Source organism: Hydra viridissima, unplaced genomic scaffold (genome assembly GCF_058129835.1).
Source record: "Hydra viridissima isolate aposymbiotic clone 2 unplaced genomic scaffold, HvirCarnegie_v1 scaffold_8, whole genome shotgun sequence".
Lineage (NCBI taxonomy): Eukaryota > Metazoa > Cnidaria > Hydrozoa > Anthoathecata > Hydridae > Hydra > Hydra viridissima.
Window position 1 is genome coordinate 9,925,895 of NW_028324307.1, and position 18,051 is coordinate 9,943,945.

The 18,051-nt window shown below is 30.6% G+C and overlaps 2 protein-coding genes and 2 pseudogenes across 3 annotated transcripts in view; 2 read left to right on the forward strand and 2 right to left on the reverse strand.

Moving 5' to 3' along the window:
* The window catches only part of LOC149884966 (uncharacterized), a 748,071-nt gene that overhangs the window by 68,770 nt on the left and 661,250 nt on the right, over positions 1 to 18,051 (forward strand). The window lies entirely within an intron of this gene.
* Positions 238 to 17,516, forward strand: LOC149884973 (uncharacterized). Its single transcript, XM_090094476.1, has 2 exons — positions 238 to 695; positions 15,646 to 17,516. The coding sequence occupies exon 2, from the start codon at positions 16,426 to 16,428 to the stop codon at positions 16,888 to 16,890; it is 465 nt and encodes a 154-aa protein (XP_089950602.1). The 5' UTR covers positions 238 to 695; positions 15,646 to 16,425; the 3' UTR covers positions 16,891 to 17,516.
* On the reverse strand, positions 12,325 to 13,195 carry LOC149884974 (uncharacterized; annotated as a pseudogene). The gene is made up of 3 exons (XR_016454648.1): positions 13,081 to 13,195; positions 12,728 to 12,967; positions 12,325 to 12,569 (listed from the first exon to the last, which is right to left on the reverse strand). The product of XR_016454648.1 is annotated as an uncharacterized LOC149884974 (transcript).
* Positions 12,955 to 15,128, reverse strand: LOC149884975 (uncharacterized; annotated as a pseudogene).

Here is an 18,051-nt window from a genome sequence, read left to right on the forward strand (position 1 = left end):
ATCATTTGTTATACTTTATTTATTATACTTTATTTATTATACTTTATTTATTGTTTATTGTATTTTATTTATACTTTTTCTTTTATTTCTTTCAAATAATTACTTGAAAGTATGTAAGTTGTTCAAATGATTTCGTGTAGACCTAATCTGCAATATTAGATACTCGAAAGTATATATGCAGTTTAAGGCGACACGCTGTAAAATATTGTTAGTTCCGTGTAGACCTAATCTCCAATTTTGAACATTTTTTTTTAATTGTTTTATATTCGTAATATATATATTTATTTGATTTGTATTGACGATATACATCATGTATTCATTATGATTTGCATACATATATCGTATTTTATAAATTTATACTTCTTACCATTTTGCATATTGTGCATTTATTGTTACATAGTATATTCAATATATTTATTCTATATTTATTATTTATTCCTATTGTAATTTATCTATTATTCATCATGTTTTATTTATATATATTACTTTTCATTCATCAAAAATTTCGACTATCTAATCGAATGTATATTAGTAGCCTAATCTCAAATTTGAAGTATTCGAAATTATATGCAGTTTAAGGCGACATCATTGCAAAATAATATCGATATCGCAGCTTTATATTCTTATTGAAGTACAATAGAACAAATATGTAACATTGGATGAAGTTATTGCATTATTTTGTTGAGAAATAACAGGTTGGTGTTAAGTTAAACACAGTTTTTAAGTATACAAGGAAGTGTCCATTGTAAGCATCATTTCTTGTTAAGCGCGGTAAAAATGTAAAGAAACTATGATGATGTGGATAGATTTATATAGAAACCTTGATAATTATTGAATTGGTGTAACTAATATTGTTTACATTGATATAACATAATATTGTTTAAAAAAACTAATTTAAAAAAGATTTTCATTACTTAAAAATCTACGCATTACTTTTAAATTATGAAATGACGTAACTTTGATTCCGTGCCAAATTGAATTTTTTTTGGCGTAAGAAAATGTATATCTTGTTTATTTCGATACACACTCGTATTCAAGACAAAACAAAATATTTTTTAAATAAGTATTCTAAAAGTCTTTATTAAACAGTTTTTATTTTTTTGATATAGACTTAAATAACATAAATAATTGTTATAAATATTCGTGTAGGCCTAATCTTCACTTTTAAGGATTTGTACGATATACATGCTTAACAATAAAACGCTGTTTTTTAGCGAAATTTTAAATCAAAAACAAAAATATTAAATGGAAACTCTATAAATGATCAAAGAAAACCACGCAGATTGTGAAAAAAGTATCAGCTAAAAAAAATTAGTCAGAAAAATTATGCTTGAATTAAGGTCTACACGAAATATGTCGCCCTTAGTTATATGTAGACCTAATATAGCAAACTTTCACATTTCGTGTTGACGTAAACTGCTCTTATATATATATATATATATATATATATATATATATATATATATATATATATATATATATATATATATATATATATATATATATATATATATATATATATATATTAGGGTGTCCCGTTTTTAGGGTCACATTTTATTTTGACTGCTTCTAGCATTTTTCTGCTGCGTATGTGTGAGAAAATGAGGTCTGTAAAGTTTTAGAGCTCTAACTTTATTTTTGTGACTACACAAGCCACCTTAAGTTTAAAAAATCATGATTTTTGGGTGAAAAAAGCCTATTTTTACAGTGCTTGTGTAGTCACAGTTTGAAAGATACAGGCTAATCTTATGTTGAACCATGTACCATTAACCCTCATTAGTTAGAAAAAAATTGGGAGCAGTTTGAATAAAACCGTTACTTAGGTTTGAAGTGAGTTCAAAGATACGCAGTTGACGCAATTCACCCATTTTTATGCGGTTCGACGCGGTTGACAAAACCAAACAAAATACTGATCTAATCATTATCAAATGGGTCTAAATCGATTTCTGAACCCTTTTCACACCTAATTAGACCAACGAAAATCCAAAATCTGTTATAATATGTTAAAGTTATAAATCATTTTGCTTTCTTGCATTGTCTCAAAAATGTCTGAAACGTTTTAAAAGCAAAAGAATAATTTTATTTTATACCGCTTAACTGAAGGATTACCAAAAGTGCTTCAAAGTAGTGATAGAACACTATTATTGGAACTTTCAGAAACTTTATCTTTTTTATGTGAAAGAAAACTTTATAATTCTTTAAGTGATAGGACACTTTTATAAACTTCTGTATATTATAGTTGTTATTTGACTCCAGTGCAGAGAGTAAACTTAATTGAACAGAATGGCTAAAACCAGAAAAAAGAAAGAAATATTTCTTCTTAAGAGTATAAGTGACAAGTTGAATGACAATCAACTCCCTTCTAACAAAGACATTTTGGAGCATTATTATTTTTTAAAGTTTGAAAATCCTAAGATCAAAGATAACACCCTTCTCTGCTGTGGATTCTCTCATGATTTCAAGCTCATTTGTGAGGAAAATTGTCAGTGTTTGGTTAAAAAGGTCACTGCTATTTATGAAAAAGCTGGAATTCCAACATCCATAGTGGACAAAGTACAGAAGAAAATGAGTGAATTGCTAGCCAAGCACAAAAAATTGATTTCTCTTCAAAAAAGGCAAAACACTAAAGAAGTAGAAAAAAGAATAATTTTCAAAGACAATATTTTGCCTGTTCTTTTTGATGTTATGACCAGTGATGTGATACAAATATTAGAGAAAGATAAGAAAAGATCTCAGGTAGACAAGGCAGAAGATATCATTTTCATAAATGATCAAAGAAGTTGCAGGAAAATGTACATTGGGAAAAAAGATAAAAGGTACATTTATTCTGCTCAAAGATCTCAACAGGCAAGAGTAAGAATGTCTGGAGCAGATCATGACCAGAGTTATCAGTCTGAGCTGCAGGTTTCATCTTCAAGTGAAACAGAATTATCTTCAGAGGAAACAGACACCTCTAATTCTATAGACTTGAGTAAAGATGAGATAGATCCACAACCATCTACATCTGCTGGCATAGTAGGAGATACTGCCCTTATTTCGAAGGTTAAACATGTAAGCATCAGAGCTCAATCCGATATTTTAAAGCAGGTTGCTAATACAAGTGGACTTTCCAGTAAAGGTATGTCAAAATCCAATTTACACAGAATTGGCAGAAAGGTCATACAGGAAACAGCGGAGGAAGCAAGGGAAGCTTTAAGAGCAAAAGCTGGATCAAACATGATTCTTCATTATGATGGAAAGCTAGTCAAAGAGTATACTGATGGAAAGAAACTCAAAAGAGAACGCTTAGCACTGAGTGTAACTTGTGATGGAGAACATTTTTTGCTTGGAGTACCTCCTGTCACTAATTCTACTGGAGCTTGTCATACTGAGAAGATTATTGAGATTTTAGAAGAAAACTCACTCAAAGAAGACATTAAAGGTCTAGTATTTGACACCACTGCGTCAAATACAGGCAAAGAAAAAGGAGTAAATTCCAGGTTAAACATCTATCTTGGAAGACCTGTTATGCATCTTGCTTGCAGACATCATATCTATGAGTGTCATATTAAGAATGTTGCAAAGCTCTTCAGGACAACCTCAGGTCCAGATAATCAACTCTTCAAGAAACTGTTGGATGAGTTTTCTCTTATTCAGATTGATCAAAATAAATTTTGCAAATTCAAATATGGAGTAAATCAACAACTTGACAATGCTGCTAGAGTATCCCTAGTAATCATCACAAAGTTATTGGATGAAGACAAAATACCCAGAGGTGATTATTGGGAGCTAGCAGAAATTGTTCAATTCTATTTATCCCCAGAGATTGATCAACTGAGAGTTCGACAACCTGGAGCAATTCATCATGCAAGGTTTATGGCACAGGCTATATATTACATGGAGCTGCAAATTCTGAGCCAAATGACAGATATTGTTTCCACAGCTTCTACAAAAAGAGAAGTTGAAGCCATCTCTGAGTTTGTAGCATTGTATTATGCAAAGTGGTTCTTAACCTCGTCTCAGACTGTAATTTCTCCAAGACATGACATAGAAGCAATCTGGGAGATGAAGTCATACATGCAGAGCAGACCTAATGTTGCAGCCATATGTCTCGATAGCATTGCAAACCATACATGGTATCTTCATCCAACTTTAATCCCATTTAGTTTACTGGATCCTGGAGTGTCAGATGAGGAAAAGACTGAAATTGCTGAAAGAATCCTGATGATAAATGATTCAAAGAAAAATGTTCCTCTGTCATTTATGTATAAGAAGGTTAATGTATCAGGTTTCATTGACAGAGAAGGAGAGAGGCCCAGGTTGTCTGAGTTTGTTGATTCAGAATCCATTTTGATATTTAACATCTTAAAAATGGATAACCAGCAGCTTGAATGGATGAAGATTCCATCTAGTATGTGGAACAGATTGTCTGGCTACACAAAGTTCAAGGAATTTATCTCCAACATTCCTGTAACTAATGATGCTGCAGAAAGGAATGTTAAGCTTATACAGGACTTTGTTGATGGAGGCCATAATGAAGAGCTGAGGCAAGATCTTCTCCTAGCAGTGGACCAGAAAAGAAAGGCTGGAAGACCCCAAGGGAGTGGTGGAAAGAAAAGAAAATGTTAATATGTTGTAGAATTAGTGGTTAAAATGTCTAGTATAGTATATAAACAAATTTAAACATATAATTAGTACTTTTTAACCGATTTTGGATTTTCGTTGGTCTAATTAGGTGTGAAAAGGGTTCAGAAATCGATTTAGACCCATTTGATAATGATTAGATCAGTATTTTGTTTGGTTTTGTCAACCGCGTCGAACCGCATAAAAATGGGTGAATTGCGTCAACTGCGTATCTTTGAACTCACTTCAAACCTAAGTAACGGTTTTATTCAAACTGCTCCCAATTTTTTTCTAACTAATGAGGGTTAATAGTACATGGTTCAACATAAGATTAGCCTGTATCTTTCAAACTGTGACTACACAAGCACTGTAAAAATAGGCTTTTTTCACCCAAAAATCATGATTTTTTAAACTTAAGGTGGCTTGTGTAGTCACAAAAATAAAGTTAGAGCTCTAAAACTTTACAGACCTCATTTTCTCACACATACGCAGCAGAAAAATGCTAGGAGCAGTCAAAATAAAATGTGACCCTAAAAACGGGACACCCTAACATATATATATATACATACATGTATTGTATAGATAAGTTACTATTTTATATATTTACTAGCTATATACTAAATTAATGTTACATCAGTACTTGTCTATATGTTATGTTTATTTAAATAGCTGATGCATTTGAAATAAAATGGAAATCAATTTTACTTTATAGTGTTTATACAGTATAAATTACACTAAGATCCTAATATTAGCCACGTTAGTACCATATAAGAGCCACGGCTCTTATTTGGTCAAACGAGTGGCTATTAATGAGACTATTTGAGATCTTTGAGTTTGGACTACATTTATGCTTCTTCCTTTCGTGTGTTAACAAATAAAACAGTTTACATAAACATAATAAACTAACAAAACAGATCAAAATATATCATAAAGCCGTACCCGAAGGAATACTTCGTTAAATCGATGGCTCCGCGCAAAATCGGACTATCTGCAATCTCCGCGGAAAACAAATTTGGCATATCTGCAATCTCCGCCAAAAACAAAATTGGCATATCTGCAATCTCCGCGTAAAACAAAATTGGACTATCTGCATTTTTGCCAGATACATTTTTGGACTATCTGCGTTTCTCGGGTGCATAAATTTTTGGTGGTGTTTCTTTAAATATTTGAAGTTTTTTATAAAATTCTACAATTTTTTAAATAGCGATTATTTAAACATTTATATATATACATTTATATATATATATATATATATATATATATATATATATATATATATATATATATATATATATATATATATATAAACTATGTTAGTGTATTCTATAGATAGAGTGCTCAATGGTCTTAAAGAGCAGAGCAGTAATAATTTTTTCATCCACAACTTGTTTCACCATCAATAAGTAATCAGGAAGGTTAACAAATTAATCATTAGTTAACATGTTATATATTAACCTTATATATTTATAAACTTATCTTTCACCATCACTAGGTTCATCAGACTTCCTGATGAACCTACTGATGGTAAAACAAGCTGTCAAAGAAAAAATTAGATAAGTATTTTTGCTAATTTATATATATATATATATATATATATATATATATATATATATATATATATATACACATATCACAATAATTTTGTGTATATATAAATATATGTATGTATGTATATATATATACTATACGTGTATATATAAATATATGTATGTATATATATATGTATATATATATATACATACATATATTTATATATACATATATATATAAATATATATATATATGTATACATATATTTATATATACACGTATATACACACACACACACACACACACACACACACACACACACACATATATATATATATATATATAAATATATATATATATAAATATATATATATTGTAACCTTGATCGTAACTAACAAAATTATTGTTATTAAGCTATTTTTGTTCATTAAGCAATCAAACTATGTGGAGTTTTCTTTGTTGTCTACTTAAAACCATTCTTTTTTGGAGATGCCACTTAACTGAACACAAACTAGTTAAAAACTCATGCCTGAGTATTAAACATTATGGTTTCCAACTTTTCTTAAACTTGGTTTATCAATAATTAGGATCAAAATCTAACTGAACCTAAGGTTCAGTTGGATTTGAGCTCTAAACCATTAAATATTGGTTTAATCAGATATCACCTCAACTGCAGTGATGATCAAACAATTTTGGTCCAATTATATTTGATAATTTTTACATATCCAAGACTTTGGGATGTAATGATATATAAAAAAGGGTTGTAATTTTTTTACTATGATAGTAATAACTATGATACAATCAAAAATAGCTGTATTTTTTCTATAAAAGAATAATTACAAAATAACAAAAAACTGCTGTTTTAAATAAACATATCCTTAACTTGCACATTGATCTGAATATCAGGCTTTTATTACTTTTACAGTATACCCAATATAATAAATTATCACATTTGTAATAGACAATATTAATCACTTGAATTTAAATTATAGTCACATTTAGGTAACTTTTAACTTTAGAAATTATAATTTAACATACAAACACAACTTATCTAAAAACATCTATAATTTTGTAGTCCTAACATATTTTTAAGATCTAACATATTTTATTTGACGATAGCAATAATACACTTGAATTAATTAATTTTGTAAGCTAAACAAACCAACTTGTTATTTTCACATTTAACCAAAACATGACTGACTGCTATATGTTATATAGTATACCTATATAATATAGATAACACAGTAACACTACTTTTTTTTTTTTCTGTTGAAAATAGACAAACTTGAAAGACACCAAACAATGTTTCGAATAAGCCTCGTAAAACTGTAAAACGTTTTCTTAATCCAGCAGCATTTTAATTTCAAATTAAATTTGAATATATAAAATTGGGTTTGCGATCAGCTACACTTTGATCAATTCATGAAGTGTATACGCTTACTAAGTTCAGACTTGAGATTAAAGTAGATGCAGACTGTTCTTATTTTAGCTGCTAAAATGATGTTCTAAAAATATTGTAAATTTTTCATTTGCATTAACATACCATATGCCATAACTATTTAAAATAATTACTTCTAAACAAAATCAAATGTGGTAAGTGAAACTTTGTGTTAAAACTTAAACAGATTTATATCTCAGGAATAGATGGAAAATAATGCAATTACTGTCTTCTTATTAACAACTTATTTCATGAGATCTGCCATTTGTAGTGAAATCACATTTTGACAAGGCGCATAATTTCATGCAATAAAAACTTTGAACGCCCGGAGAATGCAGATAGTTCAAAAATAAAGCTGGCGGAAAATGCAGATAGTCCAATTTTGTTTTACGCGGAGATTGCAGATATGCCAATTTTGTTTTTGGCGGAGATTGCAGATAGTCCGATTTTGCGCGGAGCCATCGAAATGCGTCTCAAAGTTGCTTGAAAGAAACAAAAATGACTACCGCCGGTGTTGCGTTAAAAAAGTTTATCGTTAAAAAAGTTTATTAAATGTGAAATCTGCGCATGCGCAAAATAATTACAACTTTTTTAATGCCTTACGGTGTTAAAAAAGTTTGCCCGTTAAAAAAGTATTCAAAATGGTACCGTCAACCGGGGTAACTTTGGTCGCCGGGGTGACTTTGTTGACCGGGGTCAAATGTTGATTTTTTTTTAAATTCTTAAAATTTAACAAAGATAACATGTTTTAATTTTGTTAGAGATCAACAATATGTATCGACTATTATATCAACAAATTTGGTATACCAACAGTTTTTGTGAATATCGCACAGTTACTTCGTAGACTACATTGAGTTTATTTTGGCATGTTTTGACACTTCTGATACATTTATTGAACCATTTGAATTCTTAGCCGGTGAAAATGCCGAGGAAATATAAGCAAAAGCGTGGTTCAAGAGCATATGCAACTTCATACAGTCAAGAAACGTCCAATGCTATAAAAGAATGTTTAACTGGAAGAGTAAGCGTGAGAAAGGCTAGTCGAAAGTTCGGAATATACGCTTCCCATTTGCTTTAACCGCTGGACGTTGCTGTTTTCCGTCCGCTAAAAATAGAAACGCGCATCAAAGAATCAATACCAAAAAATCAGTTCCTCGGTCTTCTTGCTCTACTGCAACCTCAATTGAAAAGCGATAATTTGAGATCTGACTTCAAGGCTAGTGGAATATTTCCCTTCGATAAAGAAATGGTCATGAAGCGTTTGCCACAGGTTAACAAAGACATTGGAGGAGGTACCGGTAGTACTGTTAAGGAAGCATTCAATGAAGATATAGAAGGTCTATTAGTGAAACATTGTGGACAGGATGGGAAAACAAATCGCACCAGAGGGAAAAAGATCACACCTGGCAAAGCGATAACACCGCAAGATCTGGTGAATAACACAACTCCTACCACATCAAAGAATAACAATAACACCAAGAATAACAGTAACACCAAGAATAACAAGAAAAGGACAAGAGTTGAACAAGTGTCATCATTCTCAGATGACGATAATGACCTACTAGAAAATGACTGTTAATGACTTTTGCACAATAACAGGGAGCTAGTTGCAAAATTTTTTGTCCATTTAAATGTTCTTTTCATGTTTCTCTAAGTGTTTAAGGGCTGATGATTTTTTAAAACTCCAAAAAGTGACCAATGTTACCCCATAGCAGGGGTATTATTGATCAAACATGATAAAAACCTGGGGTAACATTGGTCACTTTTCGGCATTTAAAAATAAATATTTGTAATAAAAAAATATAAAAAATAAATATAGAGGCCTATAGCCAAGACCTATAATGTTATTACCACAAGAGAAAACTGTAAAATGTTAATAAGATTCAGAGATGTTTAAGAAAAACTGCCAAAACTGACCAAAGTTACCCTGGCTACAATACTCTTTAATTTGCACAACCCTCAAATCCACAACAGAATATGCTTTGATATTTTGATTAAGGCATTGGGAAGCATTCTTTTTTTATTTTTGAGCAAAAGCTCTCAAAGAGAGTTGCAATTATTTTTTCCAAATTTTTTTTCCCTGTAATTTTCTAATTCTACAAAGTTATACAATTCTCATGACATTTTCTTTTTCATTTGACCTCCTCATAGTATCAAAGCTTTTAAACTCCTAAATAAATTATATTTCATGAAAAAATAGAACATAGATACTCACTTCTAAAAGAATTATACTATACTAATTATAGTAATATATACAAAATCAAATATTTTTAAATTCTCATATTATAGTTCAAAAATATTCACATTTCACCATGAGCTCCTGTTAAGCTATATCTCTTTGCAGTATATACATTTCCACCTATACTAAAAAGTCTTTCACTCTCCACAGAAGACAGTGGGCAGCTTAAATACTTTAAAGCAAGCTTTGCTAATAGTCGCATTTTGGTTTTCTGTGATTTCCACCACAACAAAAGATTGCTTTCTTTGTCAATAAGGTCTTCATTTGAGTTGTGTTGAATTTTGTTTAATAAAGTTTCATTTGAAATTAAAGTTTGTGGTTGACCGATTTATTTAGAACTAAATCCTACAAGTTCTTCAAAGCAATTATCAAAACCCATTTGTACTATATCTTTCTATTCATTTAGTAATGTACCATTATTTTCTAATTCTGAGTCAATATTTTCAATGTCACAAGCTGCAGACCGATCATTTTCAGTAACTTTGATGTTTTTTATATTTTCATGGGTTTTAATAAGTTGAATGGTTATGTTCTCAGTACTTGTTTTAGCAGCTGAAAAGGTGTTTTCATTTTTGAACATTTTTAATTTGAATCTGGGATCAAGAAATATTGACAAGATGATGTTATAGTTATCAGTATATTGTTTGAAACTATTCTCCATTGAATTAGCTGTCATCTATTAAAGGTTTATTAATGAAATGTTTTAAAAACTGTATCTGTGGTATAATATCTGAGACAATAGAATTTCTTTCACTCAAGCGAACTCTTGTTTTGTGGAAATCTTTTAGCAAAACACAAAACTGTCCAATAATCATCCATTTGTTTGCATTTAATAAAGGAAGCTTACCATTTTCAAGTGCATATATGGTTAGAGGTTTCCTTTGATCATAAATTAGTTCTAACATATGACGGGTACTATTCCACCTTTTTGGAACATTTTAAATAAGTTTGTGCTTAGGAACATTGTTTGCTTCTTGAAGAGCTTTAAGTTTAGGGCAGACTTGGGGAGAATGGCTGAAATGCCCAACAATTGAATGCCAGTTTGCAATGACATTCTTGACAACTGTTTGTTCAAAAATACACTCATTAATTACTAGTTGCAGTGTGTGTAAAAACAAGCCATACTACCATATGGGCTATCTTTAATAGCCTTGACAATATTTCTACCATTATCTCTAGCTATTAAATGAATTTTTGAAGGTGATATTTTAAATTCAGCCATATCTTCAATCAATTCAGCAATATTTGCTGCTGTATGCCGCTCAGGAAATGGAGCTACTCTAAGTACAACAGTTTTCTGATTAAATGTATTGTCTAAACAGTGACCTGTCAGGCTCATGAAGCTTTCATTTGAACTACTGGTCCATATATCAGTAGTAAAGCTTATAAATTCAGCAACTGAGTAAACATGGACAGCCATTTTTAACATAAAGTATAAAATAATTTCATCAACTGAGTAAACATGGACAGCCATTTTTAATATAAAGTATACACTAATTTTTATTATTTTACATACCCTAATGAAACAATGCAACTTTTTTAACGTCTAATTTCATTCCCTAACGAACGCTCCTTTGACCGTACTGCGCATGCGAAACGCATGCGCAGAACTGTTTGTTAACTTTTTTAACGACTAACTTTTTTAACGCAACACCGGTATAAAATATTTACTTCTACTAACCTTGACAAAAATAAGATTTCTAAAAAATCAAGACTAATAGAAAAATTTATAAAAGCTCAAATAAAACATAGATATATCAAAGAAACACGAAATAATATTAATCAACTAGGTAAATGTCCCGCCAAGTAAATAAATGTAACAAAAGCTGACCCAAATTTGGCTCTTAATAAGACCCGGCCATTATTAGGTCACTTTGCCCTAACTCGTATCAAGAATCGGTTTTTAATCCGAGAAATAAACTTTTAGTCTAGTCAAATTAGGGTCCAACCTGGACAAAATTTGGATAAAGATGACTTTGGTATCATTCGAAGCGTAATTTTATCTGCTTTAACATATCCAAAATCCATATTGGGCAAAAAAAGTTATGATTATTTTAGCTCACCTCACTTTTATTCAAATTTATTGAAAATACAAAAAAAAACCGTCGTGTCTACTGTCAATAAGTTGTAATAACTTGTTATAAAGTTGCTTAGTCTTTATGAAATTTTGCGCAGATATAGCCTAATGTGTTAAAATTTAAAAAAATGAAATGTGCTTCAGAAATCTTTCAAATGCTGATGTCAGCAGTTTTTTTACAATATTTTTTACATAGGCTAATACTTATAGTATATTAACACACCTTTACTTAACAATTTATTAGATATATAGTTGATATTGAGACTGAAATAAAAAAAACTTGTTTATTAGTATAACTATTTAAAAAAACAAGCATTTTTGAAATATTTTCTTTCATAATAAATATATTTTTAACTACTGTTGAATAATTTTTCATTTAAAGTTTAAATATTAGTGCTTTTTACACTCGACTAATATAATTAGAAATAATATCAAAAGTCAAATAAAAAAAAACATTTTTTCAAAAATGTTTCCATCTCCATCTTCACTACTTTCATATTCATTTTCGCTGTCATCGATATTGACGTCATTTTTTGGTGCATTTGTGCACTCCAAACCTTGACACTGTCCGCAGGCTGTCATGCAATTTATTCCATGACGTCGACATTGGCATTGTTTTCCACATGGTGTTTTAGTATTAGTGCCGCAGTTATAATGTTAAGAATGTGAATTGGTGCAGGATCCTGAATAAAAAAATACTTAAGTTGAAAAGTTAATTAAAACTTTTTTTGGGAGCTGGTTTAAACTTAGATTGTTTATTGAAAAATGAGTATTTTCAAGAAATCCGTTTTGAAAGTAAAATCGGCATTTGTGGTTTATTTTGCTGCTCCAGTATACCTACATTGTCTGTCTTTATAGGTACTAAAACGTCATTTTTTCCTTCTCCATCCCCACTTTGTTTCATCCATATTGACTCCCAACCATTGCTGAATTTGTAAATACACTCGAAACAAATGGTACTTGATCGCGCTTTCAGTTGGTGGTAGTCGTTCTGGCTGAATTCCTTTTTTGGAAGTTGCCACCATTCTCATATATTTTTGTTTCCTTAGTTGTGCTAGCGAGACTTGTTTATTTTTTTCACCTATAGTAATAGTTGAGCTAAATTAAACCTCTGCAAAACAATGTGGACGTATAATTATAAAGTAAACAATATTATAAATCAATAAAAAAAAATATGATCATTGTCTTGCATACCATATATGTTCAAAACCACTTGTATTCCAACATTAGCTACCTGATCTTGTGTTGCAAAAGGATCTTGGAATACTGTACATAAAGATTGAGCGAACTCACTATTCGATTCAATAAACTTCAGTACAGCTATCTTTCCTTGACTAAAAAGCGTAAAGGTAGTATCACATCCACTCCATGCATGGATAAACAACAAACATTTTTTCACGTGATATGATAAACTTTATGTAACATTCTTTATGATAATTGTTTCCGTATTTTTTTTTTCATAATTATTTTAGCTTAACGGCGCAAAAAAATCTCACACATGGTTTGATCCCACATGTGAACCAACATAACAAGAAAGTCTGTATCATCAGCTATGATAGTCACACATTTTCCATTTTGTACAAGCACAATTCCTTTTGTAGCAATGGTTCTGTCAGCGTCTCCTTCGCATTCCACTACTATATGACCTTTTTCTCCTAGCTTTATTACCAATGCTTTGATCAAAGCAGTTTTGTTATTGCTGTTTGACAGAAATTCAGATTGTTTGCATTTCACTTGGTTTTTTGGTTGGAATACAATGTTGATAGACTTTCTTGCTCTCCTTTGATGTTCTTGATCTTTGATGGATGATTTGTAACCATCAAAAATAATTAAAGTATGATTACCATACTTTTTTGTAATATATGTACAATATTGTTCAATAATGTCTGAATATGTAGCTGGGAGACTCCAAAAAACTCGATGCAGCAAAGCTCCGCCGTCAAGAATATAGGTTGTGTCATTATTCACTGTTAAAATTGTTGAATCCTTAATGAGTTCTCTACCAAGCTCTGCTTTGTTTGGTTTCCTCATTAATCCATCTTTGAAGAGAGATGTGGGCTCCGGTGTTAATTCATATTCGAAGCAGTCAGTCAAATCTTCAACCCTCTCAATTAGCATGATTAGTCTTTGGAACGAAACATTAGGATCTACGTGGACTGCATCGCCATTAACTTTAACAGATGGCATCAACTTGGCAAGTGTCTTGACCTGCTTTGAATGCTTGATAGCTGCTTGATTGACTGCAATATTATTAGGACTGTTTTGAATCTCTAAACCCACATTTTCTGCTTGATCACAATTGATTTCATCATTCTTATCAACACATAGGCTAGTAGATATACATTGAAGTCCTGAGTCTTGAAATTCAAATGGGTTAAACAGCTCGAGCTGCTCCTTTAATGCTTTAAAATCTTTAGTATCTCTTTTTCGCCGAGACTCACCAGATTCACAATGTTGCTGACTGCTCTCAAAACGATGCTTTGTCAATGTTGACATGGAATCATGGATTGCTCCGCATTTGTGCAAGTTACTGACCCAAAGATTCCTTGTAGACTCTGACATACCCCTTCCTCTAGTTAAGCCTCCATTGCTTTTCATTGATTTTATCATGCACTGTTCAATTACTAAATCAGGCCAAAGACCAGCCCAATATCGATCTGTGCGTCTAATACAATGGTAACCTGATTTACAGTAAAGCCAAGGATGTTCTGAATTAAGTGAGTGCATAGATTGTAGATACAACCGAGCACTTTTGGCATAGTTTATATGCCCTGTTGCGGCAAATAAATAAGCATCAGCCTGGTGGCTTCCAGATGTTCGTGCCAGTTCCCAGTTCTCTCTGCTCTGATGAACATTTTGATAATGCTAATGTATTCAAGATATTGCAACCATAGTTTTGCTGTTCTGGATGAATGGGAAAGCTGTGTTTTTAAATTTTCAATAAGATTTGTGAATCTTATAACTTCACTACTATTGTTTATCACTTCCAAATCCATGTTTCCTTAGACCAGATCCTGATACATATTTTCTAGAGAACTATCAGCATCATCTTTGGGGCTTTTTTTAAAAAGTAGACTCATAAAGGTAGACTCAACTAAGAAGTGAGCTCTTAGTGCTCTAGCTACTGCTTTACCAGTCATTATATGCGTGACAGAGTTGTTTGCATAAATAAGTTCCAGTAATCTATTCAGCCCTGATCCCTCCATGACCATACCAATACTTCCTAGGAAGCTCATAAAGATGTGGAATCTTTATGAGCTTCCTAGGAAGTATTGGTATAGTCATGGTCAAAATTCAGCTCTACAGTTTACCAAGTACACAAAATATATTATTTGAAAAGAAAAATTAGTGCATTTTGAGCATGCTATGCTGGTATTAAAGTAAAAAATGATGGTGTCATCATTTTATGTAATTAATTTTTACATTTTTATAATTTGTAAACCAAATTTTTTTAAAAATATTATATGAATCGCGTCATTTTTCGCTGAATTATGACAATTTATTGACAGCAAGTCGTACGGGTTTAGTTTATTTTTTAAAAAAAAATCTACAAAGTGAGGTCAACAATAATATTTATAACTTTTTTTGCCCAAAATGAATTTTGGTGGATTTTGGATATATTAAAGTAGATAAAATTACGCTTCGAATGATACCAAATTCATTTATATCCAAATTTTGTCCAGGTTAGCCCTTTTTTTAGACTTATTTTGACTAGACTATTTCTCTATTTACCAATTATAATTGTGATGTATTTTATAGAATGTTCTGTTTTTTACGGATGGTTTCACCGTTGCAGAATCGTAGTATGATTTTGAAATAGGCTTTTGTAATGGTTGTGAACCAGTGATAAAAACACGCGAATATTTAAAAGTTGATTTACGCACAGTACAGAACCATTTACGGAAAGTGGATACTGACATAGTTTCCTGAAAATCCCATAAATATAGCTTTAGCGGGTTTTTTTTTATGAAATTATTTGAAGCATTTTAAAAAGTATAAATTGAAGGAGAGACTTTTGTAGAGCAGTTTTTAATGAGTAAAGAAGATTTAAAATTTCAAAGTTGTGTTCCCTGCAACAGCTGCTTCATTTTATATTTTCTTGTAGATTCGACATTATACTTAGAGTACATTTGGGGAAATATTTGTCAAAAAAATATGTCATCAAATATATATTTGTATGCTAAGTGATTACAGTTTTTGTATGTATTAGACTTTAATGATTCTGCTTTTCATGCATTTGTTGCCTTATGTAGAGTTTAGAATAAGCCTATGCAATATACTAGATATATTTCTGGTAAATATTTTTTGTTGTTGTTGCCATAATGTACATTAATTTGTTGGATATAAGCAAAAAAAATGTTGGATGTTATAACAATAGTTAGATGTTATTATATTCTCAATAAAATGATAATGTGTATATCGGTAATATGGCAATATTACGGATACTTATATTTTTTCTAATAGTTAGGTTTGTTTCCTATATTTTAACATTTTGCAAGTTTTAGTAGTTAATGCTGTAAAATTAGCAGTTTAACAAAAATGAAGACAGCAAATTCAGCATCATACATAAAAGAATATATGAAGAAATGTCAAGCAGCTTTAGCTGGAAATATATCTTTGGCTTGTGCTTTCAATTTATCTTCATCAAGCTCTCATTCTCAAACTGATTTCTTAAAAGAAATATTAGAAGATAGTGAGAGTAATATTTCAAAGTGTTCTCACAATGATTCCCTAACGATAGCTTTAAGTTCAAGTAGTCATTCTCATTTTGATTCCTCAGAAGAAACTGATCCTTTTGAAAGGTCAAGCTCAGAAAATGAAGATACATGTTTAATTAAGCAAACTGTGCATAAACTTTTATCAGATCTTACCAAATGGGTAGTAAAATACAAACTCCAAAGAGAGTATTTTAATGAGTTGTTAAACTTGAAACAAATTAGTTGTTTTCATCAGGAAGACATTCCAAAAGATTCTCACACTTTACTGCGTATGTATGCCTCGTAATGTAGATGTTGATAAATGTAATTGACACCATGTTTGGATTATGAAAGGGTATTTTATCAATTTTTCAAAGAAGCACTAAAGAAATTAGGTCTGTTGAAGTGGGCATAAATATTGACAACTTACCTGTACATAAATCATGAATTTTCAATTTTGGCTGATGGAATTTGGCGGCGTGGAATTTCTATTAATGACATTAAATTGCTATTTTGTGTTCTTTCATTTCTTTGTGATGCACCTGCACAACCATTTATTAAATGTGTAGTGGGACACTGCAAAGTTTGGTTGTAAAAGATGCTCAATAGAGGCAACACCAGAAAATCGTAGAATAGTTTTTTTAAAAACTGGTTGAAAATTGAGAACAGATATAGTTTTGTAAAGGATGTTATCCAAATCACAAACTATTTGATAGTCTTCTTTTTCAGCTAAATGGAATTTACACTATTAAAGATTTGCACTTAAAGTGACATTTGAACAGGTTTCCTCAATAAATGAGTTTGTAAAATATTTAAAAACACCTTTAGGACAATAAAAGAAAAGTTTAAGTGAAAAATTGATGCAAATGGAACTGTGTGTAATGATGCAAAAGCGCATTGTTATGCAATTTTAGACTCTGATGACAAAAGAAATACAATCAAAAATTAACCTTATGTATGGTAACCATGTGCCAAACAAGCAATATACTGACCATTTGTCATCAACACATGACTCACCTTTGATTTTGTCGACAGTTTTATTGTCTTTAGTGACATGGAAGATTCTTGAAAAACAGTTAAAGACTTATTTGAGTGAAAGGTTAAAGCAAGGAATGGAAAGAGTACTTTCTGCCAAGAGACTGATCAATTTATGCATTTTCTTTTATTTGCCGTTTTTTAAATTTAGATATATGCATATATCTTTATATTTATATATATATATATATATATATATATATATATATATATATATATATATATATATATTTTTTTTTTTGAAGTAAAATTTTTGAATAAATATAGCTACGTTAATTTTTTGGCTTGGAAAAAAAAAAGGAAAAGTATAATTATGTTATAAATATAATGTAGTAAATAATGAAAGGAACATTAATGTCCCTTTATTAAGATAATTTATTTTCTTTATTAAAATATAAGTTGTACGTTGAAAATGATTATCTTAAATGAACAA

What these genes read in the sequence shown, in the direction of transcription:
- LOC149884973 (XM_090094476.1), top strand. Translation starts at nt 16,426, where the DNA reads ATGAAGACAGCAAATTCAGCATCATACATAAAAGAATATATGAAGAAA.